Source organism: Equus caballus, chromosome 15 (assembly GCF_041296265.1).
Source record: "Equus caballus isolate H_3958 breed thoroughbred chromosome 15, TB-T2T, whole genome shotgun sequence".
Lineage (NCBI taxonomy): Eukaryota > Metazoa > Chordata > Mammalia > Perissodactyla > Equidae > Equus > Equus caballus.
The window spans coordinates 70,081,317-70,103,723 of record NC_091698.1 but is presented as its reverse complement, the minus strand read 5'-3'; the positions used below and the strand labels follow the sequence as shown (position 1 = coordinate 70,103,723).

The 22,407-nt window shown below is 41.1% G+C and overlaps 2 protein-coding genes across 14 annotated transcripts in view; one reads left to right on the top strand and one right to left on the bottom strand.

Annotated features, from left to right (window-relative positions):
- SLC3A1 (solute carrier family 3 member 1) overlaps window positions 1–21,734 on the top strand; it is a 47,618-nt gene extending 25,884 nt beyond the window's left edge. For 3 of the 5 annotated variants that reach the window (XM_070235523.1, XM_070235524.1, XM_023619708.2), the window contains 6 exons: window positions 7,879–7,998; window positions 8,482–8,606; window positions 9,929–10,124; window positions 13,407–13,574; window positions 15,077–15,193; window positions 21,037–21,734. In XM_070235523.1, the coding sequence (XP_070091624.1) occupies window positions 7,879–7,998; window positions 8,482–8,606; window positions 9,929–10,124; window positions 13,407–13,574; window positions 15,077–15,193; window positions 21,037–21,477 (1,167 nt within the window). In that variant the 3' untranslated portion in view covers window positions 21,478–21,734. Of the gene's footprint in view, window positions 1–7,878; window positions 7,999–8,481; window positions 8,607–9,928; window positions 10,125–13,406; window positions 13,575–15,076; window positions 15,194–17,437; window positions 17,870–21,036 lie in introns of those variants that run through there. The other 2 variants (XM_070235526.1, XM_070235525.1) reach the window with 2 other exon arrangements.
- Window positions 19,540–22,407, bottom strand: part of PREPL (prolyl endopeptidase like) — a 41,504-nt gene continuing 38,636 nt past the window's right edge. For all 9 annotated transcript variants that reach the window (XM_003362996.5, XM_070235522.1, XM_070235521.1 and 6 more), the window contains one exon: window positions 19,540–22,276. In XM_003362996.5, coding sequence (XP_003363044.1) covers window positions 22,187–22,276 — 90 coding nt within the window. In that variant the 3' untranslated portion in view covers window positions 19,540–22,186. The remainder of the gene's footprint in view (window positions 22,277–22,407) is intronic.

Here is a 22,407-nt window from a genome sequence, read left to right as displayed (position 1 = left end):
AAGAACCATTGTCTAACTCAAGGTCATGGAGACTTACTCCTAAGTTTTCTTCTTAGAGTTCCATAGTTTTAGCTCTTACATTTAAGTCTCTGATCCATTTTTTGTTAATTTTTATATACAGTGTGAGGGGTCCAACTTCATTCTTTGGCATGTGGCTGTCCAGTTATGCCAGCAACATGTGTTTAAAAAAAGATTAGTCTTTCGCCTTTGAATTGTCTTGGAACCCTTCTGAAAATCAATTGATCGTAAATGTCAGGGTTTATTTCTGGACTCTCAGTTCAGTTCCACTGATCTATATGTCTGTCCTTATGCCAGTACCACACTGCCTGGATTACTGTAGCTTTGTAGTAAGTTTTAAAATTGGGAAACGAGTTCTACAACTTTGTTCTTCTTTTTCAAGATTGTTTGGCTATCCTGGGTCCTTTGCATTTCCATATGAATTTTAGGATCTGCTTGTCAGTTTCTGCAAAGAAGCCTGCTGGGGTTTTGATAGAGACGGCATTGAATCTGTGCATCAGTTTGGGGGAATACTGCCATTTTAAGAATGTTCAGTCTTCTGATTCATATACACAGAATGTCTTTCCACTTATTTAAAGTCTTTTTTCATTTCTTTTGATAGTATTTTGTAGTTTTCAGTATACAAGTCTTGCACTTCTTTTGTTAAATATATTCCGCTAGACTCCTTAGTTTTAAGACTGTTTTTACTGTATATGTTTGATGTTTTCCAGAATTTAGATGAATTGCTTTGGGATCTCTTCTAGAGGTAGGTACCTTGTCAGGGCAGCCTCGTCTCCTGTGGGGGTAGTGGCGGTGGTGGTAGACGTGGTCAGTTGACTAACTAGGGATTAGTTTTCAACTTCCCTGTTGGAATGTGGACTCTCCTCTCCTCCCTCAGGAAAGATCACAGCTCCCTCTCCCCCCACACACTTATTAGGCGCTTACCTCGTGCCAGGTGCTTCACCTAGATCATCTCATTGAGTGGTCAGAGCAAACCTAAGTTAGGAGATGTTATGACCATTCTATAGAGAAGGAAACTGAGGCTTAGAGAGGTGGAGTCACCCACCTTGGGAGTCATAGAGACGAATTCAAGGCCAGGCATTGGGACTCCAGAGTCCACACTCTTTTTTTTTTTTAGGTATGCTTTTTGGTGAGGAAGATTGGCCCCAAGCTAACTTCTGTTGCCAATCTTCCTCTTTTTTTTTTCCTTCTCCCCAAAGCCCCAGGACATAGTTGTATATGCTAGTTCTAAGTCCTTCTAGTTCTTCTATGTGGGATGCCGACACAGCATGGCTTGATGAGCAGTGCATAGGTCCATGCCCAGGATCCAAACCTAAGAACCTGAGGCCACCAAAGCAGAACACATGAGCTCAACCGCTGCGCCACCTGGCCTGCCCCTGAGTCCACGCTCTTAACCACAACTCTGCACCTGCTTTGAGGCAAAAAATTTCTCTCTCAGTGTTTCACTTTGCCTACACAATTTTTTCAAGGAGGTTTTCAGTGGGAAATTCATAAATGTGAGTGTAAACCAGTTGGTTCATCAGGCCGCAGATTTCTCCAGGCTCCTTGCAGCAACAGTGATGGATCGTCTGGAGATGTTTAGACAAGTGTGACAAATTTTGCCCAAATGTGCCAGCCAATACATTAATTATTTTTTGATTAACTCAGCTGTTCTCTTGCAGACATCCAAGTAGTGGAGTTCATGAATCGGAGCATTATTTACTAGTCTCACAGGGTGAAATCCCTCTTGGGATGAATCATTACTGCCTCCAGTTGAGAGGTTAGACATTACTCACCAGGCTGGTTTAGAAGATTTACTATTAAGAGTAAATAAGAAAGGCCATGGATCTGTAAGGGAAGGCTTTTTGCTCCTGGAAAGAGACCTTTCACATGAGAGGGGCTTCCCTTCTCCCTGAGCAGTGCTGATCTCCGCAGTAGTTAAGCAGGTTAATATTCTGCAGCCCAGAGAGTTTGTGGTGGGCAGGCATTTGGGATGACGCCTGCTTGCATGCCAACCTGCACTCAGGGAGCCTTCCTCCTAGCTCCCATCAGATTTCAGTTGATCTGCACAGTGGGAGGCTGGCAGGCAGGGGACAGCCAGCACAGAGCACCCTCCTCTCTCCTCCTCTTTGTCTTCCCCCTTGCACTGGCCATCAGGGGACTTGGCTCTGCCCTGAACCTCTCAGGGCTTGAATATTTTCAGCTAGAGAAATCAGGAAGCCTCCTTGGAGGTGGGGGCTTATGTTTGTGCAGTGTTTTGCACTTTTCCAATCACTTCGGTTTTCACTTGCCTTCTAAATCCCTTATTTGACAAATGAGGAAACTGAGGCCCAGAGAGGTGAAATGACCCAGTGGGTTAGCTGCATAGCAGAGAAGAGACTCCAGGTGGCCTGGCCTCATGTCTGGTGCTCAGTGTGACCCTGGACCTGCTATGTGGGAATTTTGAGCCCTAGAGGAGGGGATCCTGGGGAGTTGGTGTGTTCACGGCAGCTGGGGATGGGGAGCCCAGATGCCATGCTGGCTTAAGATGGAATCTAGAGCATAAATATCAACTGTCTCCATCCCTCCCAAGCACAGCGTTGCTGGGGACGAGTAGCTAATTCAAAATAAAATTTAGTCATCACCTGCTTTATAAAGCAGCTCTGTGCTTGATGATAGTAACTGCACCATTTATTGCATCTCCTATATGCCAGGCACTTTATTATAAATCATCACTCATTTAACAATACGTATTGTGTATTGACCATACACCAGGGGTATGATGGTTGGTAAGATAGACGCGTGTTGTGGCCTTCCTGGGGCTTATATTCTGGAGGAGGAGGCAGACAGACAGGCAGTTACAATAGAGTGTGCTGAGTAGTCACAACAGCGGGAAGTAGAAGTACACGGGGCAGGCACCCAGCCTGGGCACAGAGTGGGAGAGATCAGGGAAGGGTTTCAGAGGCCGCCAGGTAAGAATGAATGAGCAAGAGTGAGTGGGGTGAAGCAGCAGGGGTGGGAGTGGTTCAAGCAGAGAGAAAGCATGGATCATGGCACCTTAGAGGTGCCAGTTGTCCAGTATGGCTGGGACATGGTTCCAGAGAAGGAGCATGACTCGATGAGACTGGAGAGGGACAGGTCGTGAGCAGCACTGAAGGCCATGGTAAGGCTTTGGATTTAAAGGGTCTTAGGGAAAAAAGTTTTTATTTGCATTTTGAAAAATCAGTGTGGTTTTGGAGAAGGGGTTTGACTAGGGCAGGTTTAGAGGCACAGGGGCCAGCAAGGAGGGTGGTACAGTAATCAGAAAGACCTGCTGGGGACTTTGGATCAGGGAGGTGGTGTGGGGTTGCGGAGTAATCATCAGCACTTAGAGAGGAGGCCGTGTGACTCCCAAGTTTCGGGTCTGCATGCTGACTGAGTGGTGGTGCCACTTCCTGACATGGGAGACACAGAACGGGGAGGGGGATGTCTTAGTTATGTAGAGTCAGCTCTCTGTGAGACACCCAAGTGTTCAGTGGATAGCTGGATATAAGGACACGGAGCCCAGGGAAAGGTCTGGCCCCGAGATAAACTCTGGGATTTGTTGACATATGGACGATGCCTACAAAGGTCAGGCAAGTAATATCAGTGAGAGAACTAGGCAGCTGAGATGAACAAGGGGGCCAATTGCATCTTAGCTCGAGCTGATTGTTGTCATGTGGGAGTGAGGGCCAAGGGTTGGCAGGCCTTCCAATTAAAAAAAAAAAAAAAGCATAGCAAATGGGTAAGGATGCCATAGGGATCCAGTTCTGGTGCCATCACTTACTAACTGTATGACCTTGGTCAAGGTACTTCATCTCCCTGTGCCTCAGTTTCCTCATTGGTAAAATAGGAACAATAATGGTACATACCTTGTAGGGTTGTTTGGAGATTAAATGCCTTGCCCTTTGTAAAGCACTTAGGGAAGTGTGTTCCTTATTGTATAAGTATTTGTTAAATAATCAATAAATGGATAGATAAATAAGTAAATACTGTTGTGAAGTGAAATGAACAGAGGGTGTAAGATGGAGCCCCGAGGAGCTCTAACATTTGAAGGACTGCTGAGTAGACAGAGAAGGAGGGGCAAACCAGGGGCAGGGTATCCTGGAGCTAAGGGATAAGAGTATTTCTAGAAGACAAGGTTAGTCAACAGTGTCAAACATGGCAGAGAGAGCAGGTAACATAAAGACCAGAGTGTCAATTGACTCTAGCAGCAATACCTCACTTAATCCTCACAGAAACTCTGCAAGGAGGGTATTATGTTATTGATGAGGAAACCAAGGTTTAGTGAGGGCATGTAGACACCCTAACTCATTGACGATGCCCTAACGCATGCAGCTGGACCGGGGGGGAGATGCGCCGGTACCTGGACAGGCCAGATTCTGAAGCCCATGATCCTCCCTCCACGCCCTGCTCCTGGAAGAGTTAGCAAAGGATGTTACCAAGATTTCTGAACTGCAGTGGGGATCAGTTTTTTCATTTGCCTATAAGCAGAGGATACAGTTTTCTCTCTGTACTTCTGAAGTATCCTATACTTTCTCATTCCTTCTTGAGATGGACAACCTGGGGTTGATGTCATTATCAGGAGGATGTCTTATAATTCTTCACATGTAAGAGCAGAGCTTTTCTCTTTCCCAAACTTGGCTTTTGAGGTAAAGAGGCCCAGTAACTTCAGCCATTTCAAGAGGGAAGTTTTGCCTCAAGGTTTCGTAAATTTGGATATCAGTAATGTTGAATTGATTCCTTGTTTATTCAGAGCAGCGAGTTTCAGGAGAAAAGAATGAAAACGGTGCCCGGTGGAAAAACCAGGACTGTGTGATAACCTGGGAGTTAGACGGGAATCGGGGACACAGTGTACTGTCCCCAGAGTCCCATGGGTCACCCAGACCTGGCAGAACCAGGTTCTGTGCCCATTTCCGCACCCAGCACCCTGGGAGAGCTTAACTGGAGTAGAGAGGGTTAATAATTAAAATGTGGAGCTCTCTTTTCTCACCTGATTGAGAGAATAAATAGCACAACGCAAATGTTTTGCAAGGGCACATTTAGGATTATCTCGGTGAAAACCTCAGCATTTAAAATGACTCTCAAAAATAACCATCCAGCTTTTGCTGTTTTGTCTTGTCAAACAGTAATAGTATCTCTTATTGCACTAAAGTGAAATCCTCCCAGGGCCATAAACTTTTGCTGGGGTATGTGCTTCTCATTCTTTGATGTAGGGTCAATAGCCATGCTGAGGACCCCAAAGTGAATAAGGACCCCATGAAGAAAACGAGGAGCTTCATTCTAGGGAATAAGTGCTTAAAAGCTTAATGTTTACAACAGTGTGGCGTTTAATGTTTTTCCACATTTTTGTCAGAGGCTGCTTGGACGGAGTACAGCGATTTTTACTCCACCCCTACCCTGATCCTCTTCCAATGTTCTCTTTTGTAAAGAACAGCGCCACCTGGGGGTGGACCCAGGTTGTGTGGGATGTGAAGCTTGTAAAATTTTGGGGCCTTCAAATAAAACGAGTGTAAAATTAGGTACAGAAAAATGAGTGCTTATTCAGAATGAGAAAAGAAAGTAGGTAGGAACAGCCCATGCAGGTGAAGGATCCTGAAGCTTAAGCTTGGTCAGCTTCATGCTAAGTCAGCCCTTGGAACCACCAAGATCCTGTTCTTCAAACGCGGTGTCTTTCTATCTGTTGACTTTTCTAGCTCAATCTCTAACCAACTGCCCTCACTTCCTGCCATCCTGCTGTGCTGACCTCCCGGCAAATCCTGCCATTTCACCCTCTTTATTACCGTGTTCCTCTTCTTTAAAGCTTTATCCTAGCTGTGATTTAAGCATTTCTGCATTATTCTTTGATTGTCTAGTTTGGGATTCTAAATCATTCCAGGAGGCCTAGGACTGGGGTATTTTGCTCATGGTTGTAGTTCCGGGGCTTAGCTAAGTGCCTGGCCCGTAGTTGGAACTCAAATACTTATTGACTGAAGGAATTTGATAAGAAGTAAAGATACTAGTAAGAACAAATTTGTTGGTTTTGTGCCCCAAAGAAAAATTACACTGGGTAGAGCCAGCTTAAGGTTATTTGGGTCAACTGTGTCCATGCTAAGGACTGTCGGCAGCAGAGCCTGCTCTGAGATTTGAAAAACTTTCTCAAGCTTTGCCATTCAAAAATGTCACCTTAGGGGCCGGCCTGGGGGTGCAGCAGTTAAGTTCACACACTCTGCTTGGCTGGCCCCGGGTTCGCCAGTTCTGATCCTGTGCATGGACCTATGCACTGCTTATCAAGCCATGCTGAGGCGGCATCCCACACATAAAATAGAGGAAGATGGGCACGGATGTTAGCTCAGGGCTAATCCTCCTCCTCAAAAAAAAGTCACCTTAAAGGGAATTGACCTCAGCAGTATTAACCTGTGCCTTCAGCATATGGAAATCTTTGAGACCCTTGAATTGCAGCTAGAGACCCTGTATTCACATGTAGATACAAGAAACACTTCAACTCAAGTGATTTTTGGGGTAGTTGACATTGGGGATCTTTGGCTCTGTTCCCCTCAATTGGCTACTAAGTCTAGTACTTTGAATTACAGGCGGTTCTTCTCTACTGTGATAAATACATTCCTATAAAACCTTCTATTCAGCAACAGATGAGCCAAGAGGCAAGTTGGGAGAGCCACTGTCCCTTTGCGGAAAGGCAGCTTGTTGTCAGGGCAGTGGGAGGGGATGGCTCGGGCTGGGGTGGGGAGCTGCGACCGAGGCCCTCTGCTTTTCGAGGTCCCCTGGTCCTCCCGACTGCCCCAATACAGCCAAGTGAGTCTCTGCCTCTTTGCTTGGCTCATGCTGTCCCACAAACAGTCCAGAATGTTCTTCCTGATCTCACTCCCTGATGAAATCCCGCTGACGGAGTTCAAGCTCCAGCTCTTCCTTCCCTGGTTGTGCCCACTCGTGTTAAATTTGATCTTCCTGGAGCTCCAACAGCCCTGTAGACAGAGGACTCTCCTCTTGTGATGTTGAACCACGCCCTGCCTCGTATTATTTAGGTAATCCTCTCACGTCTCGTGTGTCCCCAACTATGCTGCAGCTGCCTTGCAACCAGGGAACATGCCACACTTCTTTAGTGTCCCAACAGTTTCACACCATGTTTGACTCATTCTGGCTCGATACTTCATTCCACAACTGGTTCACTAAGTACCAGGTGCTGTATCAGAGGCAAAGGAAACAGAATGAAAGCTGTAGTCTTTCCCTCAAGAATCTCCTAGTCTGGTGGAAGGGACCTCATGACCGGGTGCTTAATTGGTTATTTTCTCCCAGTTTGGAGTGACCTTTAAGGAACTGGGCACGGGGGAGATGAGATATGTTCCCAGTTTCTCCTGAGTCCTATCTTTCAGTGTGGTTTCATTCTTCCATTTTGAGTGGATTATTTTTTTTTTTTTTGGTGAGGAAGATTTGCTGTGAGCTAACATCTGTGCCAACCTTCCTCTATTTTGTATGTGAGCTGCCACCACAGCATGGCCACCGACAAGTGCTGTAGGTCTGTGCCCAGGAACCAACCCGGGCCACCAAAGTGGAGCACACTAAACTTAACTGCTAGGCCACAAGGCTGGCCTTGAGTGGATTCTTTGAATTTTGGAAACATGCTCATAACATCAATTACACGTGTAACATTCTGAATTCAAATATGAGGGAATTATGGGAGTCCATAAATGCAGCTATTGAGAGCTCATTATACTAAGACACTGCTATGCTAAATAGATAAAAATATACTATATGAGTGCTGTGCTTGTTTGTATGTGGAGATAGCTGGTTTATGATGGAAAGTCATTAACAGACAAAACTTTTATTAAACATCATGGTAATACTGTGTGGTTAATGTAACCAAGCATTCTGCTTCTTTGTGTTTAGGAAATTATACAGTTCTGGCTCGCCAAGGGTGTTGATGGCTTTAGTTTTGATGCTGTTAAATTTCTTCTAGAAGCAAAGCATTTGAGAGATGAGCCCCAAGTGAATAAGACCCAAATGCCGGTAAAGTTTTATTTTAAACATATATCTTTCTTCCTTTTCTGAAAATAACAGTAAGAATAAAGGAGAGAAGAGTTCAAACAAATTTAAATGCATGATATTAATAATTTTGTGAGCAGATAAAGTACAGGTATAATAATGAACTCTATTATCATTAAGATAACTTGTTTTTGTTTGCCTTAAAAGGGTCTGGAGCATTTAGGACAATTAAATGTTCAGGAGGAAGATTTTATTAAATACATTTGTAATCAATGTTTAGATGTTCATTAAAATCTAATTTGTTTACTAGATTTATAGTTAATAATTGAAGCCTCAAATGAAGTATAATAGTCATGAACGTTCTTCTCCAGCCACAAACCCTCTTGAATGCTGAAGTCCTAGGACTATCTTCCAGCATGTGTGTCTGGGCTCGAGCCCTTTGGAGAAGGCCAGCTATGGGCATTTGACATGTGAAATGATGGTAACCATGCTGTCCTGTTTTCAAAGGACACCATCACACACTACGCGGAACTGTACCATGATTTCACCACCACGCAGGTGGGAATGCATGACATTGTCCGGAGCTTCCGGCAGACGATGAACCAATACAGCAGTGAGCCTGGGAGGTACAGGTAAGCACAGGACACACTCTCCCCTTCACGGGGGCAGCGTGTGAGCTGCAGTTTGCCCCTCACAAGCAGGCAATTCTCAAGAGGTTCAAGTTAGAATTTAACAAACCTGCATAATTACAATGTATTATTATAGCTCAGTTATGCCAGGGCCTGGCATAGTCCCTCATGTTGCTTAACTTTCCTGACTTTCAGTTTCCTCTTTTGTAAAATGATGCTAATCGTAGTACTTATTTCACAGGAATTTTGTGAAAATTTAATTACAAATATATCATCTACATGTTACGCATTAACTATTAATGTTTTTGTCATTATTATTTGACCTGTTAGTGTCATTGGACAGTATGAATTCAGATGTTTCGACTAAACTGTTAGTAGATCCCAATGGTTAGGAACACAGCTGTGGAATCAGATTGGCCTGACGTGGAGTCCTGTGTAACTGCTGTGTGACCTTGGGCTGGTTAGTTAACCCAAGTCTCAGTTTTTCATCAATCAAAAGGTGATGGCAACACCCCGATATGGCTGTTGTGAGATCCACAGTGCCTGGCAGATAATAAACCCTCAATAAATGTAACTCCTACTACGTTTATGTAGATCACACTATAGAATCAACAGAAAACGTTAAAGACATTTCTCCTCCTTAAAGTAGGTCCTCTAATTACTATCCCCATTTTACAGATGGGGAAACTGAGACTCTGAGCATGCGGGTGATGGTCACACAGATAGTAATGGCAGAGATGGGACTGGAACTGAAACTCTGGGTTCCAGACACTATGCACTTATTCGTTAATGTAATGCCTCCAACAGCTCAAGCCAGCAGTGAGGTGTGTCATTTAGGCAAATGTGTCTTCCCTGTAGAATTTTTGGTTTTCAGTAACTAAGCGTGTACCCCAATAATAAAGTGAGACTTTACAGGGATTCAAATACAAGGGGAAGTTTTGGGGGTAAACTCCCTCACCTTATATGGAGACATATACTGTAAATTCTGAGTGATGAGAATTGCTAAAGAAAGTTTTCCTGGAAGTTAGTGAGTTTTTATCAGATTTGGAAAGAATAGAACAATATTGCTTGAGATCCAAATGTATTTCTTAACTCGTAGGCACGGCCTAGTATTAGGCTAGTCTTCGGGTTTATTACAGTGAGGAAGCGTCTAGGTGACCCAGCATGCCATTTCTCGGTCATCTGGCTTGATTATGCTCCGAGTGAGGCCCAGCCTGATACGACTAATAGGTGCATTCACCCCCCACATCTAGCCAATCAGATACAAGCACTTTCCCAGTCTCCTGACAGGTCCTGAAGAGGCTGCACCCTGCCAACTCTTACAGGTTCATGGGGACTGAAGCCAATGGAGAGAGAATTGACAGGACCATGATGTACTACGGGTTGCCTTTTATCGAAGAAGCAGATTTTCCCTTCAACGATTACCTCACGAAGCTGGAAACTCCTTCTGGGAGCACTGTGTTTGAGATTATCACATCCTGGATGGAAAACATGCCAGAAGGAAAATGGCCTAACTGGATGGTAAGTCCTCATGCCCAGCTGGGCACATCTGGTTCTGGTGGGCTTGGTGAACAGTCACTTCTAAATCGAGGGGCATGTGGTCTCTAAGTAACCTTCACCTTTCTCTTATTTGGTGATTGTTTATAGTGAGCCACTGTCCCTTTATTGATAGTATTTATTTATTTCCTTTTATTGATAGTATCTATTTGATGAGACATTGTTCTCATACTTTCTTTAAATTCTTTAGTTATAGTTTAGTTTTTTGAACATAGATATAATAGTTGACTTAAACTCTTTGTCCAGTAAGTTCCATGTCTGGGTTTCCTCAGCCACATTTTCTATTGACTGCTTTTCTTCCCCTACGTATAGACATACTTTCCTGTTTCTTTGCATATCTTGTATTCTTTTTTGTTGTTGAAAGCTGGATATTTAAAATAATACAGTGTAGAAATTCTGGAAATCACATTTTTCCCTTCCCAGTGTTTGTTGTTGCTGTTTGATTCTTTAGTGATTTTCTGCAAAATCTATGCTCTTTGTTGTGTGTGGCCACTCAAGTCTGTGGTTGGCTTATTGGTCAGCTAATGACTAGAAAGAGACTCTTGAAACGCCTTGAACCAGTAAGTCTCCCAGCCTTTGCTGAGGGGCTCTGCGTGTGTGTGTTGGGGCACGAGTTCAACACTCTCACAGGCAGTTTACAATTCTGCTTCAGTCTTCACTTTCTGTTTGCACAGAACCTCAAGGTTAGCCAGAGGTGAGAGATTAGTCTTCTCAGGTCTTCCCTGGGCATCTGCACAGCCCTGAACATGGGTGTAGCCTTCTAGGTTCCAGCAGTCTGTCAGAGCCTTTCAAAGCACCTTTTGGACATCTCTTCCCCAGCTATTTCAGTTTTTGGGTCAGTCTCTGTTTAGCCTCCGTTGGTAATACCCTCAGGCAGCTGTTAAATAACTGCTGCTGATTGTTTTTGCAAATACGTTGGGGACAGGGGCTGTCTGCACAAAGTCAGCTCTGAGTCAGATCAAATTAAAAAACCCAACCAAAAGCAAGCTGCTAGAAATGTCAGAGAGTGACAGTTCTCTAGAGATGAAGCTTTTGGTGAACATTAAGCCTATTCTGCCCCTCCAGTGGCTGCTGGCTGCTGGTTTGCACAGCTACTGTAGGTGCAAGACTGCTGCTTTTCAAGACTGTCAAGGATCTGAGTGGAGGGGCATGAAATTAGGGCAAGTTAAAATGACACAAAGCTTGCTGTTCTGAGATCCAGTTGTTTTTCTTTTCTTTTCTTTTGGTGAGGAAGATTGTCCCTAAGCTAACATCTGTGCCAATCTTCCTCTATTTTGTGGGACACCGCCACAGCATGGCTTGATGAGCGGTGTGTAGGTCTGCACCTGGGACCTGAACCCACGAACCCCAGGCCACCGAAGTGGAGTGTGTGAACTTAATCACTACGCCACCAGGCTGGCCCCTCCAGTTTTTTTTTTTCCTTGAATAAATACTCCTTGGATTGTTCCAAGCCTTTAGTTAATTTCCAGAGTTCTGAAAAAATGGATTTCTACAGTTTTTGCTAGTTTTCTCCTTGCTTTTGTGGTGATTTTTGGAGGCCCTGGTGCCCCATTCCAGAAGTGCCCCTGTATCACAAATTTTATAATGTAGTTTCAGCACTTGTTCTTTCATATACTGAGTCTCAGGTACCACAGGCGATTGGCACCTCTCAGCCTGTGAGAGGCCCTGATCTCTGTCCACTGCTGTGAACTACCTATGGAAATATTTCTTGATTTCAGTTCTGAAAAAAAGAAAGTGTCCTGGGGCTGGCCCTGTGGTTGAGTAGTTAAGTTTGTGTGCTCTGCTTTGGCGGCCCGGGTTTTGCCAGTTTGAATCCTGGGCGTGGACATGGTACCACTCATCAAGCCATTCTGAGGCGGGGTCCCACATGCCACAACTAGAAGGACCCACAACTAAAAATACACAACTATGTACTGGGGGGCCTTGGGAGAAAAAGGAAAAATAAAATCTTAAAAAAAAAAAAGTGTTATAGTCCAGAAGGCTCAAGAAATCAGTTTCTTGTCAGATGCCCTCAAGATAATGAAAAGAATAAATAGAAGCAAAATTTGATCCAATTTTCTGGTCATAAAAATAGAAAAATACTTTACAGATGTACTTTAGTACCTCTCAAATAAATAAATAAATAAATAAATAAAAGCTACCTCCCTTTTCCTGAATTGTAACAACCAAGTTCCTATATTCAGACTCAAGTTCAAAGGCTGGTTCTGCCTCAAACCTTGAGTTGAAATAAATGATACAGTTTCTCAGAGCTTGTTTCATCATTTGTAAAATGGAGATAACACCCAACAGCACTGTAGTGGAGTGGGGAATAAGATATAACATAGGTGTGAAAGTACTTTTTTTTTTGAGGAAGATCAGCCCTGAGCTAATATCTGCTGCCAATCCTCCTCTTTTTGCTGAGGAAGACTGGCCTTGAGCTAACATCCGTGCCCATCTTCCTCTACTTTATATGTAGGACGCCTACCACAGCATGGCTTGCCAAGTGGTGCCATGTCTGCACCCGGGATCCAAACCAGTGAACCCCGTGCCGCCGAAGCGGAATGTGTGCACTTAACCCCTGTGCCACCGGGCTGGCCCGAAAGTACTTTTTAAACAGTAAATTGCCATGCTCAGCATATGCATGATATTGAGCTATGAGCTATGATATATGAGAGTTGTTGGGTGATTTAAATAAATTCTTAAATAAGGACTAGATGTTATAGTATGTAATTAGAGCATTTAACATAGAAATATATTTAAAAATAGAAAACACTACAGAATTTCCTCTTGGACTACATAAATTTCTTTATAAAAGTTGACTTACCTTTAAATTTTGTTTTGAATAGTTCAAAAGGCACATACACACACTAAAAGGGACACATCAGAAGTCTTTCTCCCACCCTGTCCCCTCCACCTGTTCTCTCCTTATCCTGCTCTCTCTGGGGGCAACATTTTTGTTTTCTTTCCCATCAAAATTCTCTTATCCAAATGTGTGAAAATATTAATATGCACCCTCATAGATTTTATCTTATTTGCAATATCATTGTGAAGTAAATTATCACCATTTTGTTGATCAGATGAATGGCTAACACGTAGGCTGGTCAGTCACACAGCAAGTAGCAGGATTAGGATTCAAGTCCCGGCTTGGTCATACCAAGGCACCGATGACTAACCTTGGTTTTCTGCCTGGCAAGCTTTTTGTGAAATAGGGTAACTCTTCCAGAAACTGTGTATAGAGCTGCGTTCTTAAAAATCTCTGTCTTTCAGATCAGTGGACCAGACAATGCCCGGCTGATTTCTCGTCTGGGGAAAGAGTATGTCAACGTCATGAACATGCTTGTTTTCACACTCCCTGGAACTCCCATAACTTACTATGGGGAAGAAATAGGAATGGGAAATATTTTAGCCACAAATCTCAACGAAAGCTATAATGTTGTAAGTTCTTATAATTTAACCACACACCACACCAAATATTCACTTTTTGCCAAATCAGAGAATTTACCATTTCTATTCTGCTGAAACTCATAACGACTTTGCTTTCCTTTCTTACTGTTGGGCAATGAGAATTCTCAGCTTTCTTGGTCAGAGAGCTTGTTAAAAATCCTGCTTCCTGGGCCAGCCCCCGGTCTAGTGGTTAAGTTCGGCACGCTCTGCTTCAGTGGCCTGGGTTCAGTTCCCTGGTGCGCACCTACACTGCTGGTCAGTGGCCATGCTGTGGCAGCAGCCCACATACAAAATAGAGGAAGATTTGTAATGGGTTAGCTCAGGACGAATCCTCCTCAAGCAAAAAGAGGCGGATTGGCAAAGGAAGTTAGCTCAGGGCAAATCTTCCTCAGCAAAAAAACCCCAACTGCTTCCTGAGCCACACAACTTAATTTCTTGTGCAGAGCCTAGGAATCTGCATTTTAAAGATGCTTTCCAGATGATTCTTAGGCACACTAAAATTTGAGAACCAGTGTTTTGAGTGTGGAGTATTACTCATTGTCCTCTATCTGAAACATGGTGTTAGGAACATTTATCATAGTGCTTGTCTGTACTGCCAGATCCCATTGGACCACAGCGCAAAGTCCTCCTTCTGTGGTAACCAGTGTGGTGCACAGCCTCATATTTGAGTGGTTTTCATTTTGTTGGAGGCTACAGATCTCACAATTGTGTTCCTGGGCAGATGAGTGATCTTGAACCTGTAATTTGTACGGTTAGCTTTCAATTGTATGAGATCCAATTTCCCTACTATTTGGTCAAAGTGAAACTTTTTCTATTTTAGCTCCTAAATTTGTGTCTGCACTCATGTGCAATACCAGGCTGGATAAAAGTAGAGAGAACGTAGGCTCACTTATACATGGCCACGTACTTGAATTTACCATTGCTGTATCACAGTAGAATGAGTTGGTAACAGCACATTTTGAAATCCTACATTACCCATTTTTAGGGAAAAGCAGCAGATTCCAAGCATGTAGCAAAGTTCAGTTAGTACAGTCATTCAAACTCAAAACATCAACTTATTTTCCAATTAAAAGTGTAAAACTGGGGGCAAGTTTGGGGGCGCAGTGGTTAAGTGTACACGTTCCGCTTTGGCAGCCTGGGGTTTGCTGGTTTGGATCTCAGGTGTGGACATGGCACCACTTGGCAAGCCATGCTGTGGTAGGCATCCCACATATAAAGCAGAGGAAGACGGGCACGATGTTAGCTCAGGGCCAGTCTTCCTCAGCAAAAAGAGGAGGATTGGCAGATGTTAGCTCAGGGCTAATCTTCCTCAAAAAAAAGTGTAAAACTCGTTTTTGTATTGAATGATAAGGCCTTCTTGTTATGAATGCTAATGAATACAAGTATTAACTAAGAAATATAGGGAATTAAATAATTATGAAGTAAATCATGGCTGAATTGCGTATCTTTTAATAACTGGACCACTGTTTTCTCTTTCTGGTCTTTTGCCATAGGATACCCTTTTCTCAAAGTCACCAATGCAGTGGGACAATAGCTCGAATGCTGGTTTTTCTGAAGGCAATCATACCTGGTTACCTACCAGTTCAGATTACCACACTGTGAATGTTGATGTAAGTATCAATGAAAATTTTATGCTGATCTGGAAATAAGAAATGAGTTTCTGTGCTAACATACAGTACCCTGAGTGTGTCTAAAACCTTAATTAACGCTCTTTAAATCAATCACATAGACGTCTCTTGCAGTTTTAATTTTTAAGGAGTTTGTAAGTCACGTTTTTATGAAAATACAAACTGGTACAGAAGTGTACCATCTGAAGTATCATACAGAATATACAATTCTTCATTGGGATGACTTTAACTAAGGGCTTTGAGCCATTAGGGAAATTACAGAGGTCTTTCAGCACGCCCAGCCATCCCTACTCCTTTCCCTGCCTCAAAAGGAAGGACGGAAGGAAGGTAGGTCAGTCAGTCTGTCTAGGGTAACGCGGAATTGCGAGCAGGGCTGTTTACCTAAAGAAACTGAAGACATGAATATTCCCTAAAAGCAGCTGTTCTGGAAAAGCACACTCTTCCGCTCTTGCCTATACTAGTTTCTGTTCTCATGGTGATCAAGTTTGCCAAGTTCAGCAGATTTCCTAAACAGGAATGTATAAATTCCAGCGAAGTGCTAAGTACATTTCCTTAGACCAGGAAATTATGAAATGACTTTAGATGAGTAAAAGGAGATTCCACTGTCATGTACTAGTGAAAATTTCACTGGAAAACACTTTAGAGGAAGAGAAATTATTGGCATCATATGCAGATACTTAAAAATTCTATAGCACCCTTTCACTTCAATCTACTAAGTATTTTGAAAACACTCCCCAGATTATTCTGATATAAAACTCCACGCAAACCCTCCTGTTCCCACAACTCCCCACTCCAAGCACTACAGAGGATTCTGGGATAGTATAAGCTTTGTTTTATATATTCGTAGGTCCTTGAAAACACAAAATATGTATTTTTACATTTGTATTTTGGATTAAGTTCATCTATTGATTTCATTATGTCCAAATGTCCAAAATGTTCCCATAGGCCAATCTGAATCCAGTATGTAAGAAACCCTACCTTAAGATGTATACCAGCAAAGACAGAAAAATGTAAATACAAATTAAAACAATGAAAAAAATTTTTTCTATTAGATTAGCCAAGTCTTTAAAATGATCGTGAATAATGGGGCTGGCCCCATGGCCGAGTGGTTAAATTTGCATGCTCCACTTCAGGAGCCCAGGGTTTCACCAGTTCAGATCCTGGGTGTGGACATGGCACCGCTCATCAGGCCATGCTGAGGCGGTGTCCCACATGGCACAGCCAGAGGCACTCACAACTAGAGTATACAACTATGTACTGGGGGGCTTAGGGGAGAAGAGGAAGGAAAAAAGAAAAAAAAAAAAGATTGGCAACAGATGTTAGCTCAGGTTCCAATCTTAAAAAAAAAAATGTCATGAATAATATTTGGAGGCATGCTAAAATCATAATCAAAAGTCTCAGGCAATACCATTTTAATACGACCACAATAGCCCTAGAAACAGGTGAGAATTTAAGTAATTTCTAAAAGATGGAAAGTAAAATTAAGATTACAGAGAAAAGCATAGAAACCTAAGTCTAAAATACAGAGGTGAAAACAGCTCTAGGAGGTGCAGGCGGGGTGCGGCAGGGCTGGTCCTAGCCCACTGCCCTGAGGAGGGAACCCAATGCCGGTTTGGTGATCATATTCATCTGATCATATTCATCTCGGAATGAGTAGAGCAAAGCCTGAAACAGTGTCAAACTTCTACAAGCACAGTAGAACAAAGAAAAGAGGAAAAAGAACACCTAATTTTAGTGATGTCATTTTAGAGAGCATTTTAGAATGCTCTCAGAAATGAGGCCAGAAGGTAGGACCCTAGGTAGCTTATCACCATTAAACAGGAAAAGAACCCTTACACCCAGACCTACCTCCAACTCAGTTTCTCACAATTAGTAAAGGCCGGTGACTGAAGACAGGCAAACAAGGAAAAAATGCAACAACTCAAAATGCAACAGTATCACCAGGATCACTAAAATGCGCCAAGAATCACACTACATTTGAGAAAAATTAAGACCGTCAGAGAGAGACACCATTCCTAACAGAACATTGTAGAAAGCAGAGAAAACAACAAACATTAAGACTTCACTGTTCGTATAAACAAATGCCCTATAGACTATTGTTCTATTCTTAAAATATCTTTTATATTTAACTGCATTTTCACCACTTCCAGTGCTTTTTATTTATTTTTTGAGGAAGATTACCCCTGTGCTAACATCTGCTGTCGATCCTCCTTTTTGCTGAGGAAGCCTGGCCCTGAGCTAACATCTGTGCCCATCTTCCTCCACTTTATATGTGGGACGCCTACCACAGCATGGCTTGACAAGCAGTGCATACGTCCGCACCTGGGACCTGAACTGGCGAACCCTGGGCCGCCGAAGCAGAACGTGTGAACTTAACCACTGCACCATTGGGCTGGCCCCTTGACTCTCTTTTAAAGAAGTGATTAGATATCTTAGGAATGTAAAATATTGTCAAAATAAACAATGAAATAGACAGAAATTCTAATTAGTGTGCTGGAAAACTGACTGAGGGGTTTGTTCCAGAATGCACTGTAAAAGGCAAAGAAGTTACAGCATAAAGAGAAAATCTTTGATATGTGAAGGATAAATCTAGAAATTCCAACATACAACAGAAAGGGATTCTACAAGAGAACAGAGACTGTAGGGAAACATGTAATCAAAGAAATAAAGAAAAAAATAACCCAGAGATAACAGAAGACTTCATCTTATTCTAGAATGGCAAAAACAAAGAGAAAACCCTAAAAATACGCAGAAAGAAACCAAACTCAAAAAGAGATTACCTGAGAAAAGTCCTGAGAATTAGACTGGCATCAGACTTCTCAACTGGATACTAGAACACATTAGAACTTTATCTTCAAAGCTGTGATGAAAACTTAGATTTTAAACCTAGAATCCTATATCCATTCAAACTAGAATTCAAGAATAAGAGCAAAAGAGAGAGAGAAAAGCAAGGGTCCAAATTTTACCATGTATAGCCAGTTTCTGAAAAAATAATTGGGAACTCTACCAAAACCAAAAACGAATCTAAAAGGAAGACATGATACATAAAACACAGGAGGTTTCGAAAGGAACCACAAAACTTAAATAATTTTTGATACATAATGTAAAATAAGGTTTCTGGAACAAAAATTTTAGTCACTTATTTCTATATGGGAAGTTGTGGCAGAGAGGGTGTGCGTGTGAGAGAGCGAGTGAGTGTGAGCCGGCAGGCCAAAGCACTTATCCTTATAGGGGATGGAAACAGAGTTAACTCCCTCTAGATATGAGCTGCCCAGTAGCCATTAACCAATGTGACTATTAAAATTAAATAGAATTAAAAATTCAGTTCCTGTCTCACACCAGCAACATTTCAAGTGCTCAGCAGCTAGTGGCTACCATATTGGACAGCATTGCACCATATGTTGAGAAAAATATATTTTAAAATGGTCATTACAATTTTAAGGGTAACCATTAGAAGAACAGATATAAATATATAATTTTCAAAGAACATCAGAAGGAAAAAATTACATTAAAAAACCAACTGACCCAATAAAAAGCTAAAAAGCAGAAAACAACAGTACAACTATAAATAAAAGATAAAATAAGTCTATAGGGTTATGTCTAAACATATGGTAATCACAAATATAAATGGGTTAAATTCACCTGTTAAAAGATAAAAAAGATTAGATAACTAGACAAACTCTGACATCGAAGACATAGCTAAAACAAAAGGACACAAAGAAGTAAAATAAAGATATCACAGCCAAATACTAATAAAGTTTGCCACCTGGCTATAGCTATCAAAACAAAAAATGCATAAACCTTTTACCTAGTAATTTAATTCCCAGGTATCTATGTAGGAATACTTGCACATGTGGAAAATGATAAATATTCAAGGATCTCTACTCTGCAGCACTGTGTTCAATAGCAGAGGATTCTGGAAGTGATTTAAATATTTTATCAATAGAAAACCAACTCAATCAATTATGGTTAATCTATACAATGAACTTGTATGCAGCTTTTAAAAAAAAAAGGAGTTCTATGTGCATTGACATGAGACCAGGTCTAAAATGTAATAAATAAAAAACAGGGTACAAAATGGTAATAACATGGCACAATTTGTGTAAAGAAAAAAAAGTATGTCTACATATGTTGGCATAGGCACAGAATGTATAATTTCATATGATGCATAAAAATGAAACAGTACATAAAAAGTAACAGTGTTATCTCAGAGGCACTGGGAAGCTAGGGGATGGTGTTGAAGAAAACATTTTAATTGTATATGTTCTTATAAGTGAGTTTTATATGGTGTGCATGCATTTCCCATTAAAAAAATAAACTTACGCAAAGCAGGTATGGAAATATTTAATAGCAGACAAAATAGAATTCAATATGAAAAGCATTATGAGACAAGGGCAATTTTCAAAAATTGATAAAAGAACATTCCACTACAAATCATGAATCTATCATCTAACAATAGCTTCAAAATATATAAAACAAGTACTCTGAGAAATGCAGAGAGAAACTGACAAATCCACAATGACAGAGAGACACTTCAACATACTTTTAGAAGGTGGTAAAACCAAGTAGACAAAAATAATAGTTAACACTTATTGGGCACTTCTTATGTGAGTGGCACTGAACTATGCTTTTTCATGCATTATCTAAGGCTATAGAAAATGTTAATAGTAATTTGACAAGTCATATACACATACCATATACATGTACCATAAATACCTTTGTACCTGATAAACAGAGAATAATCATTTTTTTCAAACATTCATTAGATATTCATTAAAGACCGCACATTAGGCACCTGCCCCCAAATGACGACAACCACCACCACAACCATCACTGGAGTGATGGCTGGCAAGAGTACAGTGAAATGAATATTATCACTGATTTGGCAACAGCTCTTATGAAGAATAATTTGGCATTATGTATCAAGTGTCCATACTCTGACATAGTAATTGTTTTTCTGCTATTTATATCCTAAATAAATAATCCAAGTAAGGGTGGGAGCATTAATAATATAAGAAAATATTAGAAACTCGAATGTTGAAATGAAAGGGAATGGTTAAGTATGGTATAACCATTTAACAGAGTATTATTCTTTAAATAATACTTCAATATTCATTAAAATGACATTTATGGAGGTTAGATGCTTCAAATGTTAAAGGAAAAAAAGCAAGAAAAGTACAATATTAAGTTACATTGTTTTGCATGGCTGTAAAATAAACCCAAATCTTTAATGGACATATATTACCTTTATGGGTAAAAAAAAAAGTCCAATTTCTAACTTTTACTTTAGGCAGTGTTTTGCTTTACATCCTTTTTTGCAACTTTCTGTTCATCATTGGCTATGCAAGAAATATATGTCTAGTGAAGTTACAGCAACCTACACATTATTCTACAAAAGAGAACAGAGAAGCCCCAATTCACCAAAAGTTCCCAGAGTCCATGGCTCCGGTGGCTGCTTTTCTGCCAGTTACAATATAGCATAAAGTAACATTATTTAGGCAAGTTAAATATCCACTAACTTAGACAAGGACATTTGTTCTGGGATTCCTAAAACAAATGTGGTCTATATCAGCTCTGCCAAGATGTGGTAGAGCACTGTGCGTACTGCAATGACTTCCAGACAAGGCGAAAGCCTGCACTTGCAATTTCCATCGGTAGTTACATAATCTATTTTTATCTACTTACTTATACTTACAATTTGGAAGTTATTTCAAGGGGCAAAATTGAAGCAAGCGTTTTTGGGAAATAATTCCTTATTTAATACTAAAAATATTAAAAACTGTTAGAATCAAACATTTATGTTAATACTCTTTTTTAAAAAATAGGTCCAAAAGACTCAGCCCACATCAGCATTGAAGTTATATCAAGAATTAAGTTTGCTTCATGCCAATGAGCTGCTCCTTAGCAGGGGCTGGTTTTGTCATCTGAGGAATGACAGCCACTCTGTCATGTACACAAGAGAGCTGGATGGCATTGACACAGTCTTTCTCGTGGTTCTGAATTTTGGAGAATCATCACTGCTAAATCTAAAGGAAATGATTTCAGATATTCCCACAAGAGTGAGGATAAGGTTAAGTACCAATTCTGCCTACAAACGCAGTGAAGTTGACACGTCTGCCATTGTATTAGACAAGGGAGAAGGACACATCCTTGAATACAACACGAAGAATCTTCTTCATCACCAAACTGCTTTCAGAGACAGATGTTTTATTTCCAATCGGGCATGCTATTCCAGTGTGTTTAACATACTGTACAGCTTGTGTTAGGGCGCTTCTATGAAACAGATGAAGACACTAGCATTCTGTTCTCTCACAAGCATTTGCAGTAACTTCATGTACAGTCATTAATTCTTAGTTATTTCTGTAGTTTGAATGTAACTGCTTTAGGAAAGGTTCTCAAATGTTTCTAAAGAATAATAAAATGTTTAAAAGAAAATGATCGCGTGCACAAAACTTGTAATATTATTGAGATAGCCTCAATAAGAGTGATCAGAACACCTTGGGACTCCAGATTATTAGAATGATTTAATGAATTTGAATGTGAAGAATATTCTTTTTCCATAAAATGCAGGCATAGAAATTGGAGGGTGACTTGCTGCCCAAGTGTCAACAGCATTCACTAGCAAAGAGGCAGGACCTTGACTTGTAAACTGTTCAAAGAACATCTTAGTAAAATACACAAAAACAAGGCTGTTCTGATGGGGAAGGGAGAGTTCTGCTGTCACCAATCCTCCTTTCACCCTCTACTCCATGTCCTTCTAAGGAGCATGATTTGAAAACTACTTTCCTAGGCTAAGGGGCATCAATGGAGAGAACAGTATAAGCAAGTGAGATGTACACTAAACAAAATGTGGAGAAGCAAATTTTTAAAAATTATTTACTAACCTAAAAAAAAAAAATCTCACTTTTGCTAACCCAATCAGAAATAAGACTGAACTATTTCAGTGTGTTTCCAATTCCCATTGAATGCAGCATTTCAGAATTTTAGATATTTCTTAAGATTCTCGAAAACACTGGTGCTGTCAAGTCCAAGTTCCTCGTATAGGAATTTAATTTGGGCTGTAATCTAAAAGAAACACATTTTAAAAATTAGACAGGCCTTTGTGCTAAAACTCCAATGTTCACATCTCCCTTTGTCCATCCATTTCACCTAACCCTGAAGTCAGTAATTTATGGCAGGGGTACTTTTATTTGGGA